Source organism: Bos indicus, chromosome 5 (genome assembly GCF_029378745.1).
Source record: "Bos indicus isolate NIAB-ARS_2022 breed Sahiwal x Tharparkar chromosome 5, NIAB-ARS_B.indTharparkar_mat_pri_1.0, whole genome shotgun sequence".
Taxonomy (NCBI): Eukaryota; Metazoa; Chordata; class Mammalia; order Artiodactyla; family Bovidae; genus Bos; species Bos indicus.
In genome coordinates, this window is record NC_091764.1 from 6,402,095 (window position 1) to 6,423,320 (window position 21,226).

The following is a 21,226-nucleotide window of genomic DNA, read 5'->3' on the forward strand; positions in this document are numbered from 1 at the left end:
TCAAGCTGGAGTTTTATTTAAAATGTAAAAGAAATAGTTCTTGAAATACTGATGAATAAAAGCAAAAAGATACAGTGCTGTCTTCCTACTAGTCAGCCAGCCTATCCAAGTACAGGGCAACATACAGTACTTCAGTACTGCAGAATTTCACAGTAGTTTAGTATTAGATTATCTGTGCCTAGATTGTGTAGAGATTCTCAGTGTGTGATCTTTCTTGGTTCTGGGTTTGCACCTCTACTGAGCATGAACAAGGGCCCCTGCTCCTTGGCCGTAGCCAAATCCCTTGGGCCCGAAGTTCTTCGCGTAGCATCCTACAAAAAGAAAAGGGAAGAATTAGTGCAAGTCCATTAAGCTTTGCTGCTGCTGCTGCTGCTGCTAAGTCGCTTCAGTCGTGTCCAACTGTGCGACTCAGGCAAGAACACTGGAGTGGAGAATCCGAGGGACAAGGGAGCCTGGTGGGCTGTTGTCTCTGCTTTGCTAGCACTGCTTAAGACCCATGTATCAACAAACCTCTGTAAATTATAAAAACCTGCTGGCTCTGCCTTACAGTAACTATCTTAAAGCTGCAAATTTAAGTCTGAGTGTTCTAGTTCGCTAGGATTCAGCTCATAGTCGCAACTGAGTTGCAAGTTGGGACCAGACTAGTTATATATTTGTCTATTACCTTCATATATTCATATGTTTTGCTTAAAACATTTAAGTTGAAAGAAGACTGCTGTTTATGTAGAGGCGTTTTTAATGGCCGTGTCCTCAAGAATGTTCTGTGGTTTTCTGTTCTCTGTAAGCATCCCTAGATCTTTTCAAATTCCCAGTGGCACTATGCCCACCTTTTCCCCACTTTTAAAGTATTTCCCCCCTGCTGGTGACATTTCCTTCACTAATAGCCAGTACAGGATATTCATATGGACAGCAGTAACTGAAGTTAAATTATACCTTTACAATAGATTTCACCTTCTTTCTCAGTCAGAGTTGTTGACTCAAGACTCTTCCCGCACTTAGCACATCGGAAACAGTTTTTGTGCCAGGGCTGGAAGAGAAGAATGAGTAAGTTTAGGTGCTGGAAGATCAACCCCACATGGGCTCCTGACTGCTGTGGGTGAGCCCCAGCCAGGCTAAGACCAGACTCTCCACATGCTCGGCTGCCTGCAGAGGTGCTCAGTTCAAACTTCATCCACAGAAGACACGGAGCGGGAGCTGTGCCACAGAAGGGCCATTTCCCTAAGAGCTGTCCGAAGGCTGGCTGCAGGCACAGTGGGCTCCCTGTAAAGACCACCTCCTCCGTGGTTGAGAACACAGCAGCTTAGAGAGGAGATGTGCTCGAGCAACTCTTCCAAACTGCATTAGCATCAGGTGCCCTGATGCTTCCTTTCTTGTTTTTTCCCTTTCACCACACTGAAAAACCTGTGCAGTCCAGGTGTGTTAAAAGTCTTGTTTTATTCGTTAACACCTTCATAAGTGCCCCCCCATAAAAACAAGTTTCTGTTAAACATGGATGTGATCTGTCAAACAAGGGGATCACTTCAAAAAATTAATGATTCAGATGGAAATTTGATTAAGAAAAAGTTTAGTTCAAGGCATTTATTTATAAGGCAGAGTGCCTGAGTGGGCCTTGAAGGGACCTGGGGGAGAGAGGGAGCAGAGAGCGGGCTTACTGACTCTAGACAGCACCTCACCTTTCCAGCTCCAATGATCTTCTCGGCAGCGTATACGGAATCCCCACATCTGGAACACTTCTCAGCACCTCCATATTTCTGAGCAAATTTAGAAGTGTTTGGATTTGTTGTCGGCCTGTGAGGTTGAACACTTGTGGAAGGGGGAAGAAAGGAACTAGGTAAGATTTCCCAAAAGGCTCTCAGAAGCCACAAGGCAGACACAACAGAACTCGAATGTAACTGCTCTACTGTCCTTGGCTGGAGGCCTCCACAGGCCAGGACAGGGCAAGAAGGAAATCCCAGGGGCTAGCCGTCTATTTATAGGCTCATTATCATTACCAAAAGTCAGACAAGGCTCCAGACGTAAGTATCTGTCCCTCTGAGTCTAAACTCATCAGAATTCATGGAATCCTCAGCACTAAACACTTAAGCTACCTACCATAGCATGTATGTGCACCCCACATTCATATTATTATTATTGTTCATATAACATTGGAATTAACAACTAGCTTCTTCACAAAAAATAGAAAAAAATCAGTGGTAGTTTAAGCAGTCAAGTTTCTGCATATAGGCAGAATTATGAAAATTAAGTATGTTTTATGGATTATTTAATTCCCCAATATATTGGGGGAAAGTATAAATAGCAGATAAGACAATAGTTAGCATTCAGCAAAGGGTAGCTAAGTGTCAGTTTTTCCACGTAGGAAAACAATCTTGTCCTAGTTATATTTTATTAACTTACGTTTATATTTTAAATGAAATGTTTATTGAGAAATACCGCCTTTTCATAAGACAGTTTATTCAAACTTCACATGTATTGTTAATATCTTCATCTCCAAGTTTCCTACATTTCCACCCACCTAAATTGTTTCATCGGAGAAGGCAATGGCACCCCACTCCAGTACTCTTGCCTGGAAAATCCCATGGACAGAGGAGCCTGGTGGGCTGCACTCCATGGGGTCGCTAAGAGTCGGACACGACTGAGCAACTTCACTTTCACTTTTCACTTTCATGCATTGGAGAAGGAAATGGCAATCCACTCCAGTGTTCTTGCCTGGAGAATCCCAGGGATGGGGGAGCCTGGTGGGCTGCTGTCTATGGGGTCGCACAGAGTTGGACACGACTGAAGCGACTTAGCAGCAGCAGCAGCAAATTGTTTCATGCACAGAATTTCTTGAATCATGTTTGATGTGACCACTGGAAATTTTATTCTAAGCAACAAATACCAATTCACAGTACTAATTCACAGGATTGAACTGTCTGTAAATGGGCATATTTTTAAAACTCCACCACCCACTGTATGTATATATATATATATAGTCAGCCCTCTTTATCCACAAGTTGTGCATCCACAGACTGATGCAGCCTCAGACTGAAAATATTCAAGAAAAAAAATTCCAGGAAGTTCCAAAAAGTAAAACCTGAATTTACCACATAGCAGCAACTATTTACATAGCACTTACATTGTAATAGGTCTTGGGAGTCATCCAGAGGTGACTTAAAGGTACCTGGGAGGATGTGTGGGCGACATGCAAATACTACACCTTTTTGTGTAAAATCTGAGCGTTCTCGGGTCTTGGGATCTGTAAGGGTGCTGGAACCAACCCCCTGCAGATACCAAAGGACACCCCCACCTACTTTGTGATCTTTAAAAGCTATTCACTGTATCCAACACTTGTAGTTACGTGTTCTCCAAGAAAAATTTCCAGATCTGCCAGTCCTACTGAGAAGAACTTGACGTGGATTATCTTCCACCTTCCTTCCAACAACCTCGGAAGGGAAAGTCGCTTAGTCATGTCTGACTCTTTGCAACCCCATGGACTGCGACCCACCTCTGTCCATGGGATTCTCCAGGCAAGAATACTGGACTGGGTTGCCATGCCCTTCTCCAGGGGATCTTCCTGACTCAGGGATCAAACCTGGGTCTCCCACATTGCATGCAGTTTTGGCTTCTTCTTTTACCATCTGAGTCACCAGGGAACTAACAACCTCAGGTATGGTTAATTGTTACCTTGAATGTCAGATGAGGAAACATGGGCTTATGTGTTGAATAACCTGCTGAAGGGCTAGAGTATTAGTAAATTGGTGAGCCTGAACTAAAAAAATCCAGGTCTGCCCAATGAAGATGTCCCTGCCCCAAGTGCTGCCTCGTCAAGAAATTCTCCCGGAGCTGTGTGCGCCCCACACCTGTTGCGCTGACCACATGGGGGCCTTCCAGACCACAGGTGCTCCCAGAGTGCAGTCACTGAGAGAGGCTTCCAGAAAAGGAAAGCCTACACCTAGTCCTGCTGGATGCATGGCACAGGGCCAGGCTAACACAGGGAAGAGGGGAGGGCACAGATCACACAGGCCAGCTTGGAACATTGGCCAGTTACTGGAGGACGTGGGAAGAGCAGACACAGAGGAGGGAGGGGCCACTGGTCCTTGTGGCTTTACCACTATGGCCACAGTCACTGACTCACTCTGGGGTCATGGATGAGCTCTGTTTAGGGGGAAGCTGGACAGATCTGTGCTTGAAATAAAATCTTGGGGAACAAGAATGGATTTTAACAAGTTGGAAAAGAGCAGAACAAGAACAGTGAACATTAACGAAGTCAGAGGTAAGCTGGCCTTCCTGCAAGTGACGGCATGCAGCAGTGAATGAGTCAGTCCTGGTACAGCTGACGCCCAGCAAGGCACCATGGCTCAGAGAGCAGAAGAAACGAGAGAGAGGTGGGCTTCGATGCAGAAAGGAGCACAGGTTTGGGGCCAAGAGGACAAATGTTCAAATCCTGGCTCTGCTACTTATCTGTGTGAACTGAGCCTTAGTGCCCTGTCTATAAAACAGGGACAAAGTATCTAAACTCAGAGTTACTATGAAGATTATACAGAATGAACATACATGTTCAGCAGACATTATTTCAAGCATACCATAATGCCTTGTGCTTAAGAGTATAAGCTTTGGAGTTACCCTGTTCCAGGCTCTACAGTTAACTAGCAGTGTGACTGTAGGCAAATCACTTAATTCTGTCTTACTTTGTTCCTAAGATGGGAAGCCCTACTTTATAGGACTGTGAGAAGTATATGAGTTACCATATATTATTGCATCGTGTCCAGTCTAGAGTAAGGGCACAATTAATGGCCTTGTCCAAGGGAAAGGCCATCTTACAGGATTATTACACCACTTTTGGCTTCTTCAGTATAAAAGTGGATGTGAAAAATATGAAGTTCAAATGAGGGAATTATTGGGTCAACAATAGGAATAAGTTTTATGTGAAGAAATTAGTCTCAACATGTATCACTAAAATTTAGCAGATTTATTAGCACTTGGCTTACTTGGGTACTGACACCTTTAATAGCAACTCATCTCATAGAATCAAACACGGGAAATAATTTCCAGTTTTAAGTAAGCTAAAGAAAAGTCACTTCTTGGTGAGGAAGCATTCTGGCATGGAGGGAGTGACTGAGGAATCGTCGCCGACTGCGTAACTGCACAGGAGAAACGCATCTCCTGATTCCGACACTACATCTGACGTCTTTGAAGCGCTGTGAAAGTAGCACTTTTGAGAATATCATGACTCCTTGATACAGCTCAGAATGCTATAAACCGGGACTGCACATCACTAGAATAATTAGAGCTTTGCCAGGTCCAAAACTGTCCATTATTTCAAGCTTAAAGAACAGCAGTAAATCTGAGTCATTGTCTTTGATTATTTCAAGCTAAAAACCTGGAAACACCCAGGTTCCGCTGCTCATCAAGCCACATGAATGGCCACTCCTCCTCCCTGCCGGTCCGAGGCCTGACTCACCTCTCGGGCTTGATGCCCAGCCTCTCGCCCCGGTCCATGTTGAGGGTGCCTGCGCCCTGGCCGTACCCGTAGCCTTTTGGCCCGTACTTCTTTCCGTAGCAGGATTTGCAGTAGATTTCTTCATCGTGAATTGCCACTGTTGTACTATCTAAATTCTTCCTGCAAACCACTGAGGGGGAAAAAGTTAGACTTAAAAAATGTGCCCAAAATGCCTTTTTCCTTAGAACAATGATAGGGCTGACACAAAACTTAGAAAAGGGAAAGGCACAGGCTCTCATTCCTGCTTTATTCTCCGACGGCGTCTGGACTGCTCAGTTATCTGTGAGAACGATCTGCCTTCCTCCACCTATATGATGGTTTGCATTAGAAATACATTAGAATGTTAACATCCTGAAGCCTCAAACTTTGTGGTAGGATCTGCCTCCCAGGCAGGAGGGAGAGAGGTTTCAGAGGTGACTGTGATTCGTGCACAAAAGCACCAGAGCTAGCGCTTTGTGCCTAGGCCTTTGCTCCTAGCCCTCAACACTCAGTCTTTTCATCCCCTTCATCCAAGTATTGTTAAAGAACAAAAGGGCAGGAGTGCCTTGACAGGGGGGAGGGGCTGCCTCTGCAGCTCCTCCTCCCCCAAAAGCACCTCCTGGGATGAAAACAGTTTTAAATCCAGAATTCTAGTTTTCATCACTAGTCTGGAAGGGAAAAAACAGTCTTCTCGCATCTCACCACCAGCTTCTCCAGCAGTGATAAGTAACGTCTGAAAATCGTCAAGTGGTTTCAAGTCTCCCTTCAGTCCCAGAGGGGAACACATTCTTTCTTGATGGATTTCTTAACCACAAGACATTTCCACGTATCCCACTTCATAAAACTGCCAAATGTCATCAAGTTTTATCCAGACATTATTTCACTTTCTAAAACTGCAATTAAGCTGGAGAAAAAAAACCAACTGTGAGAAAGCTCACTGGTAGCACAGCTGGGCAGCAGGAAAGCCCGCCCTAGTGCGATAGAGGAGGGGGTCCCCCCCTTTAAAGAAGAGATGGAAAGAGGAGAGACAGAGGGGCAGGGAGACGTGGCCAGCTGGCTGCTTCAGGGCAGAGCTGGATGGTGAAGTTTCTGTTCTCTTAGACTGAAGTCTTCTCTGGTAGAACAGAATGCTATCATCACCTTTGAACCTTGATGCTGAGGCTCAAGTACTGACATACATATGTCTGCCTAAAGACAGAGTGAACCTAAAATTGTACACTGCTAAAGAACAAACACCCTTCACAGAATACACAGAAAAAAACTTTAAACACGTATGTATGAACCAGAACAAGTTTAAGTATATGAAATTTTTACTGGAGAACCAGCCCCTCCCCCTAAGGCCTCATCTGCATTCTATGCAGTAAAATTCTAGGTCTATAAACTACTCTTAAAAGGCTTTAGTCAGCAGAGGCAAATATTAGGAAAGAGTAATAAAAATGACCAGTGATGACCTTGACATTTAATAAACACTGGCTTGATTATGGTGCAGACATCATGGCTTAACCTAGAGGAAACTAAGAACAATTTTTCAAGTATTTGCATTTCCTCTTTGTTCTTACACTCTCTTGGTACGAAGCTATGGAAAAATTAGATTCCTTTAAAAGAAAATTAACTTCTAAGAGACGAAATGGTTAAACCAAATCTGAGGAATGCGAGCTGCTATGGAGGCGCACAGAGCACACACTCATATGCTGTTTGTATTCTGTGTAGCTGCAACTCTCTCGTCTGTCTCTGACTGCCTGCAAAGCAGTTGCTGTATAAAAAGGTCCAGATGCCTTCAGTGTTGGTGCCTAGAAGGAAAAGGATGACTAAAATTTGTGAGGGAAGTTCTTTCTGATTATTCCTTATTCCAACTAATTTTTTTTAAAAAACATACAGAACTCCTAACAGTAGTTGTCACTGCACGGTACTCTAGAGATGGCAGATAAGCTGCACGGATGGGAAGGTTCCTCATGTGACAAATCCTTCATTAAAGAAAATTTGTCATTTGAGTCAAGCTGATTAACGTTGAGTTTTCTGAAGCAGCTACTCTCCCGTTTTAAGACTGAAGACTTGGTGGTCCTCAGAAGGAGTCTGCAGCGTGGCGGGTGGGGGGCTTCTCTCCTATCCTCTTTCTCTCCTTATCAGGTACTGCTCCTCCATGGAGCAGTTGGGCATGTGCTGTTTCATGGGCTACTTCCTGTCTTCATCAGACACTCTGCTCATTCTCCATCCAGAAACAACAGGAATTCCCCACAGATTCTATGGTATTCTCATTTCCTTAGTTCCTTTCCCTCAAATTTAGGACATCATTAACAAGAGAGAACTGTATATATTCACTATCAGAGAAGTCAGGATCTGAGCTTCTAGACATGTGAATTTCAACGACTGACATGCTGAGAAACCCGCCAGTAGGTTTCAAAGAGGAGGAGGTCGGCCAGGACGAGAAAGCCGGAGCGGACAGGGAGTGAGCCGTTCATCCGGGGATTGGAGCCAAGCCCCGGGATGCGCCAGGGACTGTGCTGGACGCCAAACCACAGACACCCGCGCGCTCTGGGTGTGGCAGGGGAGACAGACGTGATAACTGATAACGTGCATGGGAGCCGAGTGGAGGGGAAGTGCTGTGGGGACGCAGGCTGAGTGTCTGGCTCGCTGTCCTTGCTGGGAGGCTGGGCGCATGCACTGTCCAGGAGGACAGACAGGCAGAAACCACTGGGACTGCTGGTGTCAGCTTTGTTAACAGAAGCAGCCTCTTCCTGAAGTAGGTGAATGGAAGCTCCCACACGCGAGTCCGAGCTCAGGGAGACTCACTGCACAGGAAGCAGCAGCGGTGGAAGCTCCGGCCGTCACACTGCACCTCCTCGGCGTGGTACACGGTCCTCCCACAGGCCCCGCACTTGTTGCCACCTCCCCAGACAGGCATCCTGCGGAAGAGAGCATCGTTAGGACGGGCCCCTACCCGACGAGACGCCGCACAGGTTCCCCGGAGGGCTGTTTAGACCCGGGGGACAGCGTTCATTTCTCTATAACCTGCCCCGACCACACCTTTCAAAGACGGGCGGGTCCTCCACATAACCTCATCTTGCCTCCCAAATTATAGCTCTTTCACTAGGAAACGGGGTTGTCACAAACAGGTTTTTTTCCTGCTACAGGACAAAGGACAATACATCAGTGCAGGTCGCCAGGCACAAAACAAACCGCCACCCGCATCCACAGGCTTTAAGAAAGCAGTGTAGGGAGCGGAAAGGCAAACACCCCACCAAGGCAGCCAGCTGTAATGAACTGTTTGAAAACTCAGCTGAAGGGCAGAGCTTTTTGTTACATGTTTACTTCATTGTAACACTGCCAAACTCTTAACCATTTAACATACACAAACTATGACACACTTTCTAGGGAGGAAGCAAGTGCTGAATTTGTGTATCTTCTGTAAAGTTACGGGAGTTCACAGCATAAACAGTTGTTTATCTGACTAGCACAACTGCGTGGGTGGAGCCCGGCTGTAACCACAACAGATCTCCATCCAGATGGCGACCATATAAGCTTCTGTGCCTCACTAATCCAGTGTCCTCCGGTCCAGCCAACAGCTGGCTATCCCTTTCTGATGGGTCTGTCCGTCCATACAAAATATGTTGCCAGTCCCCTTCCTGGTGAAGTGAATTCTCGTTGAGTGTGTCAGAAAAACCTCCTAAGTAGTGTGGCCTGATGGGGCTTCCCAGGCGACTCAGTGGTAAAGAATCCACCTGCCAAAGCAAGAGACTCTGGAGACCTGGGTTCGATCCCTGGGTCAGGAAGATCCCCCGGGGGAGGAAATGGTAACCCACTCCAGTATTCTTGCCTGGGCAGTCCCATGGACAAAGGAGCATGGCAGCGTCGCACAGAGTGAGACACGACTGAGCAACTGAGCACACACGCAGTGTGACTTGTGGCAGAGCAGCTGGAAGCTGAAATCCTTGGCTGTCCTGCTATGATGTAGGGCGGCGTGTTCTCATCTCTCTCAATGACTTGGTCTGCTTGGACCCAGTTTAAAATGCCTAGTTCTGAATGGCCAACCTGCTCGACTGCCTTTGCCAGTTACAGTTGTCCTGTAAAGACAGCATGTTATGTCAGCCCTGCAGTACCTACAACACAGTATCTAAAAACACAGTACCAGGATCCCTTTGGCTTCCACCGTCATTTCCAGACTTCCCTTCAGTCAGTGGCGTTTGCAGCCCTTGTCTGTTGCGTCCCCTTGGATGAGCGGCTGGCCTCGGTACGAAGTGTTCACAGCTGGCTAAGAAAGCTGGGACATCCTGACTAACTCAAATCTGGCCAGAAAAAGAAGGGACAGGGACAGCTTCTTAAGCAAAACACTGAAGAACCTTCAGTCTTAAGATTAAAAAGGAGGATGGAGAAAATTCCCATCCCACTTACCATCCTACACCATTTAGACCATCCAGAACGCAAGGCTTCCTGAACACTGAGGTGAGGTCTTTCCACAAGAAAGCCTGACAGAATTAATCACCGTGTTGGGCACCCTGCTGGTACCCAGCCTTCTCTGACCCCTCTTCTGGGAATACTTTCCTCAGATTCTCTCCAGGGAAGCAGCCATCTCTTTCTTGGCACATGTGGTTTAAGAGACTTACTAAATGCAGTTTCCTGGAGACAGTCCACGGTGCTTGCTACCAATTCAAGACAACATGCAGGTAAGCATTTAGAAACCTTTCCACAGTTTTATGCCACAACAATCAAGAGCACGACCAGTGGACTCATCTTGTTGGACAGAGGACAGACAGACAGTCGCTATTTGGAAATTAAAGAGAATGGTCCTTTATCACAGACGGTTTGAGAAGCCCTGGGTTAGAGGGGTTTGACTCTACCCTCCACTCCAGGGTTGGACATGCGACTCGTCATACCGGTCAGATCACTGCATCCCCTGTGATGACTGGTTTAGGACCAGGCACAGGACCCCAGGCCAGTTCAATGGAAGTGAAACCTGGTCTTTGGTTTACAACTAACTGGGCGAATGCAGGAGGGGCGTTGCTAGCAGCTGTCTGCAAGAAAACTTAAGAATGAAGCCAGCATAGAGGAAAACAGAGAAACTAGATGCTTTTCAGCTTCACCTTGTTGTATCCCGTGCTCTTCAGTTATATGAGCCAATAAATTCCCTTTGGGAGATAGAGCCCCTGGTCTCAGAAATAAACAGCAGCAGCAACACACAAAGAGACACACCAAGGCCTGACTGATGGGACCAGTTATCACTGTCTGTTGGCCTCAACTTGCAGAAAGCCTATTTCCCTTGTTCAGACAGGAAGAGATTAAGTCCTGGGGTCCACACATGTTACCAGGCTCCTGTGAAGGCATCGTATAGGATCGATACCCAGCACCAATGGGATATATCTGCATGCTGTCCTTTGCTGCTAAGTCGCTTCAGTCGTGTCCGACTCTGTGCGACCCCATAGACGGCAGCCCACCAGGCTCCCCCGTCCCTGGGATTCTCCAGGCAAGAACACTGGAGTGGGTTGCCATTTCCTTCTCCAATGCATGAAACTGAAAAGTGAAGTTGCTCAGTCGTGTCCCGTGTCCAACTCTTTGCGACCCCATGGACTGCAGCCTACCAGGCTCCTCTGTCCATGGGAGTTTCCGGGCAAGAGTACTGGAGTGGGGTGCCATTGCCTTCTGTCCTTTAGTAGTTGCATAAATTCTCATTCCCGTCCCTGCAGACAGATGCTCCGTTGTTTAAATCCACAGTGAAACCTGAGCCCGACTGCAGAACTTGACACAGAGCTTGGCTCCAACAGCCCTCCCTGGCTTGAGCTTGGAGCAGAGTTAATGTAATGACCTTGCCCCATGGCTCCAAAGTTACCTGTGTTCTGGAATGCTCACAGATACAACAGACATCTGCTGGAAGTAACCCCATGATTCTGAGGTATCCAAACACCAAAGCCAGACTTGTAGGTAATGATGCTGTAGTGACTTAAAATTGGATCCCAAACATCAACAGCCTAGCTGGCTTTTAAAATACATTATTGGCAAGGCCCTTCTCTGGTACCACCAATGTGTATCATATTTACTTTGGAGCAATCACCTGTCAGGAGCTAGACTTCTATCAAGACTAACACTGTCCTGGGTTTTCTTTGAACAGCATCTAAAAATACATCAAAACTAACTTGTCACTCTATGTTTCTCTCTGCTGTAGAGCAACTCGGGACTTTTAAAAAAGGAAGAATATCCTCCCTTTTCTTATGCAATTCAGGGTTATATAAATTCACTTCTTATAAGTCAAGTCTGATTCCTGCTGTACACACCATGCCAGTCAAAGGTAAGTAGTCATCTTTTGGGGAAATACCTATCCAATAGCTATTCAGCTTAGCATTTTAAGAACTTCTTCCTTTGGGGGTGGGGATCACAGTTCTGTCTTCCCCCCACATCATCTACCAGAGTATTTGGCATATGTTAAAATACATAATTTCTATTGTTTTAAAAGAATCTTTCCGTTTTCAATTTGTTTGTACACTTCCCGATTCGATCTTTTGAAGACAGCGGTAGCACTGCCCTACTTTTCTCCGTCACATTCTTGGATTCTCAGCACAATTTCCAAATCATTAACTTTTTAAAAATTGCACTCAGCTTAAAGGCTTTGCTCAGGGTTTCTGAATAATGCTCCCTGTGGGCCAGGCTAATAGGGCATCCTCAGAGAGAGCCAGCTGGATTTATGTTTATTGGTTAAGCTGGATAGTGGGTAGCTGGGTGTATCTTATGTTATTCTCTGTTTCGTATATCTGAAATATTTTGTAATGGAAGGAAAGAAGGAGGGCAAAGAAGGAAGGGAGAGATGAAGGAAAACATTGATTTAGACAGACCTGGGTTAATTTCACTATTATAATGGTTGTGCAATCTTTGGCTTTCTTATCTGCAAAAGAAGGGGGGAAGGTAACCCTCTACCTCACAGAGATATTGTGAAGATAAAACACAAATACATAAATTTTTTTCTTGGCAGATATCCAGTAACTGGCAGCTTGAGGATGGGGGAGCATCTCATACTGTCCACCCTGCCAGGAGTCTTCCTAGAGGAAACCCCCTGACCAGGACCCATAGGACACAGCTCAGAGCAACAGCCGTAAAGAAAAGTCACCTGATCAGTCACTCATAAACCTTCTGGGACGTTACAATGCACCACAAGTAAATGGCAGTTGGCACTCGTGGGGACTATGAAATTAAGTTTGAATTTACACCTTTGGGTGTACCCCTCTGCACATTTGCTAAATCTGGCAGAGGGAATGGGACCATCTTCCATTCCTGTCACTCTTGGCACTGCTATGCATATATTAAAACACACACAAACGCAAAGCTTCATTTTTCCTGCAAGCTCCCGGCTGCACTGCTCCACAACAGCTGACATTAATCACAGCAGACTGGATTTGCACTGAGCAGTCTGCATGCCTTTCCCTGATCCTGTGCATTAATTTACAGAATGGTAAGAAAATCCCACGTTACACACACCTTGCAAAAGAGGCCACACTGGGGCTAATTCCGGTTTTTCATCTTGTTCTTTGGTTCTCATTACCGGAAAGAGTTCCAGCACTAGGATTTATCCACTGTGCTGGATGAAAAAAACTTGATCTTCATCCAAATACCTATGTGCAGTTTCTCTTTGCTGCTTCTCGCTAGTCTAAAGGCACCACACCCAGAACCCATAAGACTTAGCCCAAGAAGAAACTTACTGTCTAAATCTGAGTCACCTTGTGGTAAAGTTAGCTCATTCTCTAGATAGCCAGTGGCCAGAGGCATCATTCTCCCCACCTGTGCTGCGCTAACTGCCTTATTTTAGGATCTGAATGACGCAAACCCATGAATTTCAAGTCTCCATGTCACCACTTGCAATTTAAGTTAATTGCTCTGATGCCGAGTGAATTGTTCATAAACCTAGATTCTAAATGCTTCCAGAAGATCTGCCATTTTACGACTACATGCAGGTCTTTGTTATTATACTAGAATCTTTGTTATCATACTATAATAACTTCCCAAGAGGACAATCTACTATAAACCAGTTTCATTTTGAGCCACATCCAGACAGGGTCACTTGTTAAAGAATATGTAACTGTCCCCAAACACAGTGGTTTTTAAAGAGGCCAGAGTTTGAGAGCTGTAAATAATTGGAAATTAAGCTTCACGAGCATTCATGTATGAATGCCCATTCTAAAATTTTCTTCTTCGACCCAAACTACCTTCTTATTAGTCTACATCCCTTATCTGAGTGAGACTGCATCTGAGTGATGGGCTCCTTCTACCAAGGCCAGATCCTCAAGCTGGGCTTCAGGAGAGCTCAGCCTCAGGGTGAACTAAGAAAATGGATTTTGGAGTCAACAGTCTCACTTCCCTCATGTGCAAAAGGAGGACAGCAGTGCCTTTCATATAGAGTTGTTAAGAGAATCAGATGAGAAAATGTCCTTCTAGTCAGCATCTAATCACTGGTAGCCTTTACCATCGGTATTTAGTCATGTTCAGTCTTTGTTATCAATACTCATCTCCTACCCATCTCAGAGTCCATCCATTCCTTCATTACACCCCTAATCCCTCTAAAACATCAGGAAAACTGACTTCCCTCCCTCATCCAGTTAACTCCTGACTTCATTTCTGAATCTCGAGTAATTCTGGCAGCACAGGAGCAGCTGATAAAGACTAACGCTGCACTGTTTATGCAGCTCTCCTGCAGACCTATTAACTCAGCATCTTACAAGCTGTATCCTGGGTCGGGAGCAGAGGATAGAAGGGTAAAGGGAGAGTGCCAGTTTCTCAGGGAGTTCTACTTTGGTGGTAGAGGTATATAAACAAGTAACAGCAAAATAACATAACCCAAAGCCCAGACGCACGCAGAAGGGGTTTGGGAAGTCTGCTGATAGAGGGATGCCAGGATAGTTTCATCTTGTTCACTGATACGGGTTCCTGCAACTATGTTGAAAAAAGATTCCAGAGATCAGTCAAGGTTCTGAATTCAAGATTATTATTTTATGTCGGCCATAGAAATTGCAGTGCACATGCTGCCTCTACGTCATTCCTGGAGGAAGAGAAAGTGTGGGACTCAGAATCAGACACTTGTAAGCCTGAAAGTCGGTGATCAGCTCTGCTATCTTAACCAAGTTCCTGATCCCCTGAGCCTTTATGTCTTCAGCTACAACTTGGAAATGGATGAGCAGTCTCTCGTAGGACGACTGTTAAGGATTTAACAAGATATTAATAACATTAGTAAAGTTCCTGGCAGAGAGCCTGTGCTCCATAAACGTGGGCCTCCTTTTCCTTCAGGAGCACCAGTGGGCCTGAAATATGGTTAGCAGATGTTCTGGGGTTAAGTGACTTGCTCAGATCAGTGACCTCCAAAGATGCAAATCTAGGTTCAACCACTCATGTCTGACTCCAGAACCACAAGCTGTCCCCCAAACTCTAGTGTCTGATTTAAGGATGGAGAACATTCAGATCACTGGAGCGTGAATTGTAACTTACACCCAGGGATGCCTTCCATTCTGCCCAGTGTCTTCATCCAGCCAACTGGCAGTTAAGTGTCCTCTCTGCTAATCTCACACCCAAATGGCTGCTCTCAGCCAAAAAGCACTCTACCACTCCTCAATGCTCTCCCAAGTCCATCCTCCTCCTGAGGGAAACCTCCCTTCTGTCTAAAAGCACTCCTGTGTTCACCTCACCCTCACCATTCATTACTGCTTCTATATCTTGTTGCCACTCATGTCTTCAACTCGGAGGACAGCAAAATCCTTGACACAGATTTGGAGACAAGCTGCCAAATCACCCATTAGAATACAACTACGCTCTCAGCTTGGTCACTCTGACCTCCGTCTGCCAGACCTCCATCTGTCCAGAATCTGTGCAAACGATAAGATATTTAATTACTCAGACAATTTAATGTTTGTGTGGTTTTTACATACAGTCAGACTGAGATTGATCTGCCAAGACTACTGTTTATTTGCCAAAAGATCTTAGGTTGGTTATCTGATCTGCTCATTTTCTCATTTTAAAAATGGAGATACTGCTTATTTACATCATAAGGCAGTTTTGAGATTGGACGATATTTGTAAAGCACTTAGAATAATGTCTGCCATGTGATAAGTAACAATAATTAGAAATAGTTATGTAAAGGTTGGGGCTTCCCAGGTGGTAAAGAACCTGCCTGCCAGAAGATGCAGGAAACACGGGTTCAGTCCCTGGGTGGGGAATATCCCCTGGAAAAGGGAATGGCTACCCACCCCAGTATTCTTGCCTGGAAAATTCCATGGACAGAGGCATCTAGTGGGCTACAGTCCATGGGGTCACAAAGAGTTGTGGATGCGACTAAGAAAAATCAATCAAATGTAAAGCTTACTATACTTATGTTAAGTAGTTTACTTATATTAACTTACTTAATCCTTGTAACAGCTGAGGATTATCATTATCATTATCCTCATTGTATGAGTGGGAAAGCTGAGGTATAGATTATTAAGTGGCTCATAACTGTGAAACCAAAAATTACCAATTCAAGTTAAAAATACCAATGAAATTTAAATAGACTGTATTGAGTTTACTTGACTGATGTTTCACTAAAAGTAAACCACGGCTAGCAACACAAAACAGTAGTGACTGACATGGCCTATTAGCACAAGTTCTTTTTTTTTTTTTTAGATTAATGTATTTTTATTAAAAAAATTTTTTATTGGAGTATACTTGGTTTACAATGTTGTATTACTTTCTGCTGTAGAACAAAGTGAATTAGTCATAGATGTATACAGACAGATGTATCTCCTCCCCCCCCCCACCCCCCACCTCTCTAGGTCATCACAGAGCACCCAGCTGAGCTCCCTGTGCTATAGCGCAGCTTCCCACTAGTTGTTTGATACGTGGTAGCGTATATATGTCAATGCTACACTCTCAACAAGTTCTTTTAAATTGGGTGTTTTCTGTCCTGCTGTGGGAGGGGTGAGGATTTGATTCTGTTTTTCTCTTCTGGAAAAGACGCCACAATGAAACCTTACTGGGAAGACATCCGGCTGAAATGTATTCAATGGTATGTGTCATCTTCTTGTTAGTCGAGGACAATTAGTAGCAGTGTTGGCACAATGAGATGAGTAACAAAGGAACCTGATGTCCTTTGCGAATGGTTTACAATACACAGCTTTTGGTTCTTCCTCTAAGACTTACATTAAAATGTTCAACAATCAGAACGTGTGCCTGGCTCCTCCACAATCCATTTTGAGAAAACTCCCCTAAGTCAAGGTTCTTAACCCGAGGTCCACAGAGTCCCTGAAATTCTGAGGATTGGTGAACTTAGTACCATGTACTTTATGTACTTAAAAAGTTTAAGAAGGGGTCCAGAGACTTCACTAGACTGCCAAACTGTTCCAAGACACAAAGAAGTTAGGTAGTACCATCCTGAGTAATCGAGAACCCAGGTGCAGGGAACCCCATCCAAGAGAACACAAGGGATGCCAGGCAATACCAGCCCAGGAAATGACACAGTTGAGGAAACCTGCAAAAGGGAAGAAAGCTGGCCTCCAAGCAAGGCCTAGGCAATACTGTCCAAGTCAGCACTCTCCCAGAGGAGGCTTTCGCTGATAGCCATTTACCCCTGTGTTCAACAAAGTACAGAATGGTACAAGGAACGGCATGCCTTCTGAGAACCCCTGCAAGGTAAGTGCTACAACACCCATTTTATAAGATGAAGTAACAGACCCAAGAGTAAACTAACTTGCCTAAGGTCATCAAAGCAGTGGGTGCTGAAGCTGGGATGTGCATTTGGGCCCAACTGGTCAGTCCTGTCCTTCTCACCATGCTATGCCTCCTCTCCTGCAGTGGGCGTGCTCATCCTGCTCATCTGATTTCCCTGATTTTTGACAGAGAAGAAAAATTGGAGGCCCAGATCCCCACATTCAGTGGCACTGAGGTTTCTCAAGCTCTTCCTTTATTACTGCCAACTTTTACTCTATGCCATCATTCTTGCTGTTTTAATGTAAAATAGAGTTTCCTCAAGATCCAAGTGAGTTGGCGGTTTCATCAGGACAGACTTCCAAAGAGTATGGCTTTCAGCTCAGGATTTGGCACATACCAGTATTAATCAGTATTTGTGAATACATTTAGAGGAATCCATTAAAAAATTCAAGATAGAAACTGTAGCTCCAAGCTGCTAATACTTACGTGGCTTGAGTCCAATTAAATCTTTGTTCTCTATAATTGCAATCTTACTCAAACTTTCATTCATTCATTCAGCTAACCAGTACTGGTTCTGGTCCAACAGTGTTTAAGATACCCAAGCAAAGTTCTGTGAATTTCAAAGACTCGTGAGATGCAGACCCTGTCTCTACCTAACTTCACTCTGAAAGAGAAAAGGAAACTAGAATTCAGAGTAGAAAGAACCTTGAGAAATACTGGTAAAGTATCAGAGGAAATCAGTTTTAGAGGGCAATGACCAATGAGATAGTGGGGGGAGACCACAGAGGACTTATTAAAATTTGTTCTAGTTTGGTATGCAGTTTTTAAAGTATGTCTTAAATACATACAGTTTTAAAGTATGTCAGTCTGTAACCTTCTGAGACAGTCTGTGGAGTGTGTTTCTCTCTAAATACTCCACTTCTTACCTAATACTTTCTCAGTGAATTCTGAGATGAGGCATCAAGAACCTGAGTTTCATTAAGTCCTGAGACTAGTAACTAAGGCCCTCCCACCCTGGTGGAGATGAAATAATGATGTTGACCGCCCTCCCTCCGCCCCCCCTCCCCGCCCCTCGCCCCTAGCCCCTCGCCCCCAACTTCAATAGACTAAGGCTTGGACTCTGTTGACCTATGTCCCAATTCTATGCTGAATTCTCCTTTGCTCAAGCCCCCTCATGAATATGCATGTGCCCTTAGCTTAAAACTTCCCCAGTTTTGCTTGTTGGGGAGACACTGCTTTAGGAAAGTATTCTCCTTCCTTGCTACAAGTAACAATAAACCTTCTCTCTCTCTCTCTCTCTCTCTCTCTCTCTCTCTCTCACACACACACACACACATAGAGTATGTGAAATTTACCCTTTTAGAATCTATTGCCCAGCTCTTTCCTGAAAATCTGAGTCAAATTATAACCAACTCTGTGGCTGTCCTATTTGAATTCTTGGCATTTTTATAAGTAGAGCTTTAAAACAGGTTAATTAGAAAAGTTAAGAATTATAGAGGCCATTTTTACTGCTCGAGTTAAAAAATTACCCAAAATAAAAAGTATTTATAAAATGAAAATGAAAAACAAGTCTGGTCTCTGGACCGCGAATAAAGCAGCTTAAACATTTTGAGTAACCATTTAAACAGATACCGTTCTACAAAAGTCCAGGCTGGGAGGTGGGGGTGGGGCAGACGTGGGTGTCTCCTGACTCAGAAAAGCCCCCTCCCCCCTCCCCCCTGGGGGCTGCCTACGTGGAGTTCTGGAACCGCGGTTGTGATTTTCAGAACCTGTTGCAGAATTTACAAGCATTCTTGCTTTCCCGGTTTGTACCTGAATTGTAGAAAGTTCCGGAAAAAGCTGGGACAGATCGATATGACGTTTCACTCCCGTTCCTTCAACATTTAAGGTTCGGAGCTCGGTGGGCAGAGGCCACCGAACAACAGGGCTACCAGGAGCTCTGTACCGCAACAGAGGAAGCATTCTGGGTTCAACCGGCTATGGGAGCCCCCTGCTCACCCCCAGGGCTCCGAACCAACCCCTGGGAAGGTCGTCCTCAGCGCACAGCACACTCGGGGCACAGGAGACCCCAGGACTCGGATTCCGCCCTCCTCTTCGCGGAGAGAGAATGCGCCACTGGAGGAGCGGGCCCAAGACTACTAAACGGCGGATTAGCAGCCACGCGAAACTCTCGACCCTACCTCTCTCTCCCGGAAAAACCGGTATGGAGATAACGCACCATTATTTCTCTGCCCAGGGGACCCGGGATCCGAGAGCAGGTCTCGGGCGGCCGCGGGGACCAGGGCAGGTGTGTGGAGGGGTATGGCGGGGATCGGGGCGCAGGAGTGAGGAGGATGAAGGGGGTACCAAATGGGGATCGCGATGGTAACATCAGAGGAGATGGGAGGGGGCGCCCGCAGGGCGGCCTGAGGGTCCCGGGGGGCTAAGGGGGACCTCCATCCCCAGGATCGGCGAAACACCCCCATCGCCTTACTCCGGTTACTCACTCAAATCGGAAGGAGGACCACGCTGAGCGTTCGAGAACAGGTCGCAGAAACCGCGGCGGGAGTCTGGCAACCCGGCGGAGAGCGCGGGTACCTTTTAAAGCCCCCGTGGGCGTGGCCTCTGTGCACCCCGCCCCCACCCCACAGCGCCCTGACGCACCGCGCCGGTACCTCTTAAAGCCCAAAGGGTGTGGCCTGTGTGCACCACCCCCGCCTCGCGGCGCCCCGCCCCGCCCCCCCGGGCGGCCTCCCGGGCACGCTGCTAGGACTGGGGGCGTCTGGCGGGAGGGCTGCGCGTGGCGGGTCCCCGGGGTGAGGCCGGAGAGACAAAGGCAGAATCCCGCCTTTTCCTGCTGCATCCCGCGCGCCCGGTGTCCCCCACCGCACTGGGACCGTTCCCGCCGGTTTCCTCTTCACCCTAGCCCCTGAAGCCCGCGGTTTCCAGAGGCGCTCAGGAGTTGGGAAAGGAGACCGCCTCACCCTGACGCGAGGCCGGACGCCGGGACGGTCCCGTCGGGAAACAGCTTTTGCGACGTGCCGTTCCTACCGCGGGCGCCGGTTCTCCTTCAGGACGGAGCACTCCAAGGTCGAGGGGTTTCCAGCAGTAGAAAATCGGCCAGATCGGGGGTTTCCACCACCCCCTCCCTTGCCTTATCGTTATAAGTAAACTCAAAGTGATCAACTTCCCCAATGGACAAGTATCCTGTGGCCCGATTTCCAGCTTCTGGGAATTCGCGCAGCCTTCCTGTTCTTAAAGAGCAAAATTTCTCATCTAGACTAAATAAATGACGTTACACAAAACGCCTCATTACCCAAGTGTTTTGCTTTTCCCACCACGGTTGCACACACTGCTGCGGGGGTCGGGGGGGCAAACCCAGCCCGCAAACCCGGGCGCCAAAGGACCCTGCTGCGTCGGTGTCGGAAAACCCCAGGGACGGCAGTGACAACCGAGGCGACCTGATACCGGACCTTACAGTCTGCTTTATTGTTTCAGGTGGAAAGAAAAATAAACAATGGCATCTCTACCTTGTTCACAATTCTAGGCTACTAGAGACCTCTGTGCCGGCAGCGATGATCCCTGAGAGTTGGTGTTTGGGAAAGTGGAGAACTCCAAGAGGCAGTGACCAAGGCTTTCCCTCAGGTCACAAATGCAATAGCCTCCTCTAGTGCAAAGCTTCTCCAACTCCACACTGTAGGCATTTGGGGTTGCATGATTCGTAGCTGTGGGGGCTTGCTGCACATTGTAGAATAACTCCACCGACATGTCAATAACACCCTTCCTTACACACTGTAATAATCAAAAAGTCCCCAGACAGTGGTAAGTGCCCTCCTGGGAAGGGGGCAGAGGGCATTGGTTGAGAACGCCACCATGGTATATATCTGCATGTCAAAGTGGCTTATAGTATTATTATTGTTTTATTTTATGTGCTGGGACCAATCCAGGATAAACCCATTAAAACAGCAGCGTTATTCTCTGTCCACCCAGTACTGTGCAAAAACACGTAGTGGTGATTGACATCTCCTGATATTGTCTTGGGAGTCTGGAAGTATTCCTGCCTGCTGTGAGTGTTGCTAAATATGGTCAGCCCCTATTTTCATGACATCATCTAATGTAACAGTGACTTGACTCCTGGGGCCA

General features: G+C 46.3%; 1 protein-coding gene across 1 annotated transcript; it reads right to left on the reverse strand.

The window, feature by feature from the left end:
- Positions 1 to 19,705, reverse strand: CSRP2 (cysteine and glycine rich protein 2). The gene is made up of 6 exons (XM_019960210.2): positions 19,591 to 19,705; positions 8,249 to 8,361; positions 5,441 to 5,609; positions 1,674 to 1,803; positions 934 to 1,027; positions 1 to 311 (listed from the first exon to the last, which is right to left on the reverse strand). The coding sequence occupies exons 2-6, from the start codon at positions 8,358 to 8,360 to the stop codon at positions 235 to 237; spliced, it is 582 nt and encodes a 193-aa protein (XP_019815769.1). The 5' UTR covers position 8,361; positions 19,591 to 19,705; the 3' UTR covers positions 1 to 234.
- Positions 19,706 to 21,226: the final 1,521 nt, after the last annotated feature.

Coding starts and splice junctions, on each gene's coding strand:
- CSRP2 (XM_019960210.2), bottom strand. CDS start 8,360: ATGCCTGTCTGGGGAGGTGGCAACAAGTGCGGGGCCTGTGGGAGGACC. Junction 5,610..8,248: donor CCGCTGCTGCTTCCTGTGCA/GTGAGTCTCCCT, acceptor TTTCCCCCTCAG/TGGTTTGCAGGAAGAATTTA. Junction 1,804..5,440: donor CTGGGCATCAAGCCCGAGAG/GTGAGTCAGGCC, acceptor CCCTTCCACAAG/TGTTCAACCTCACAGGCCGA.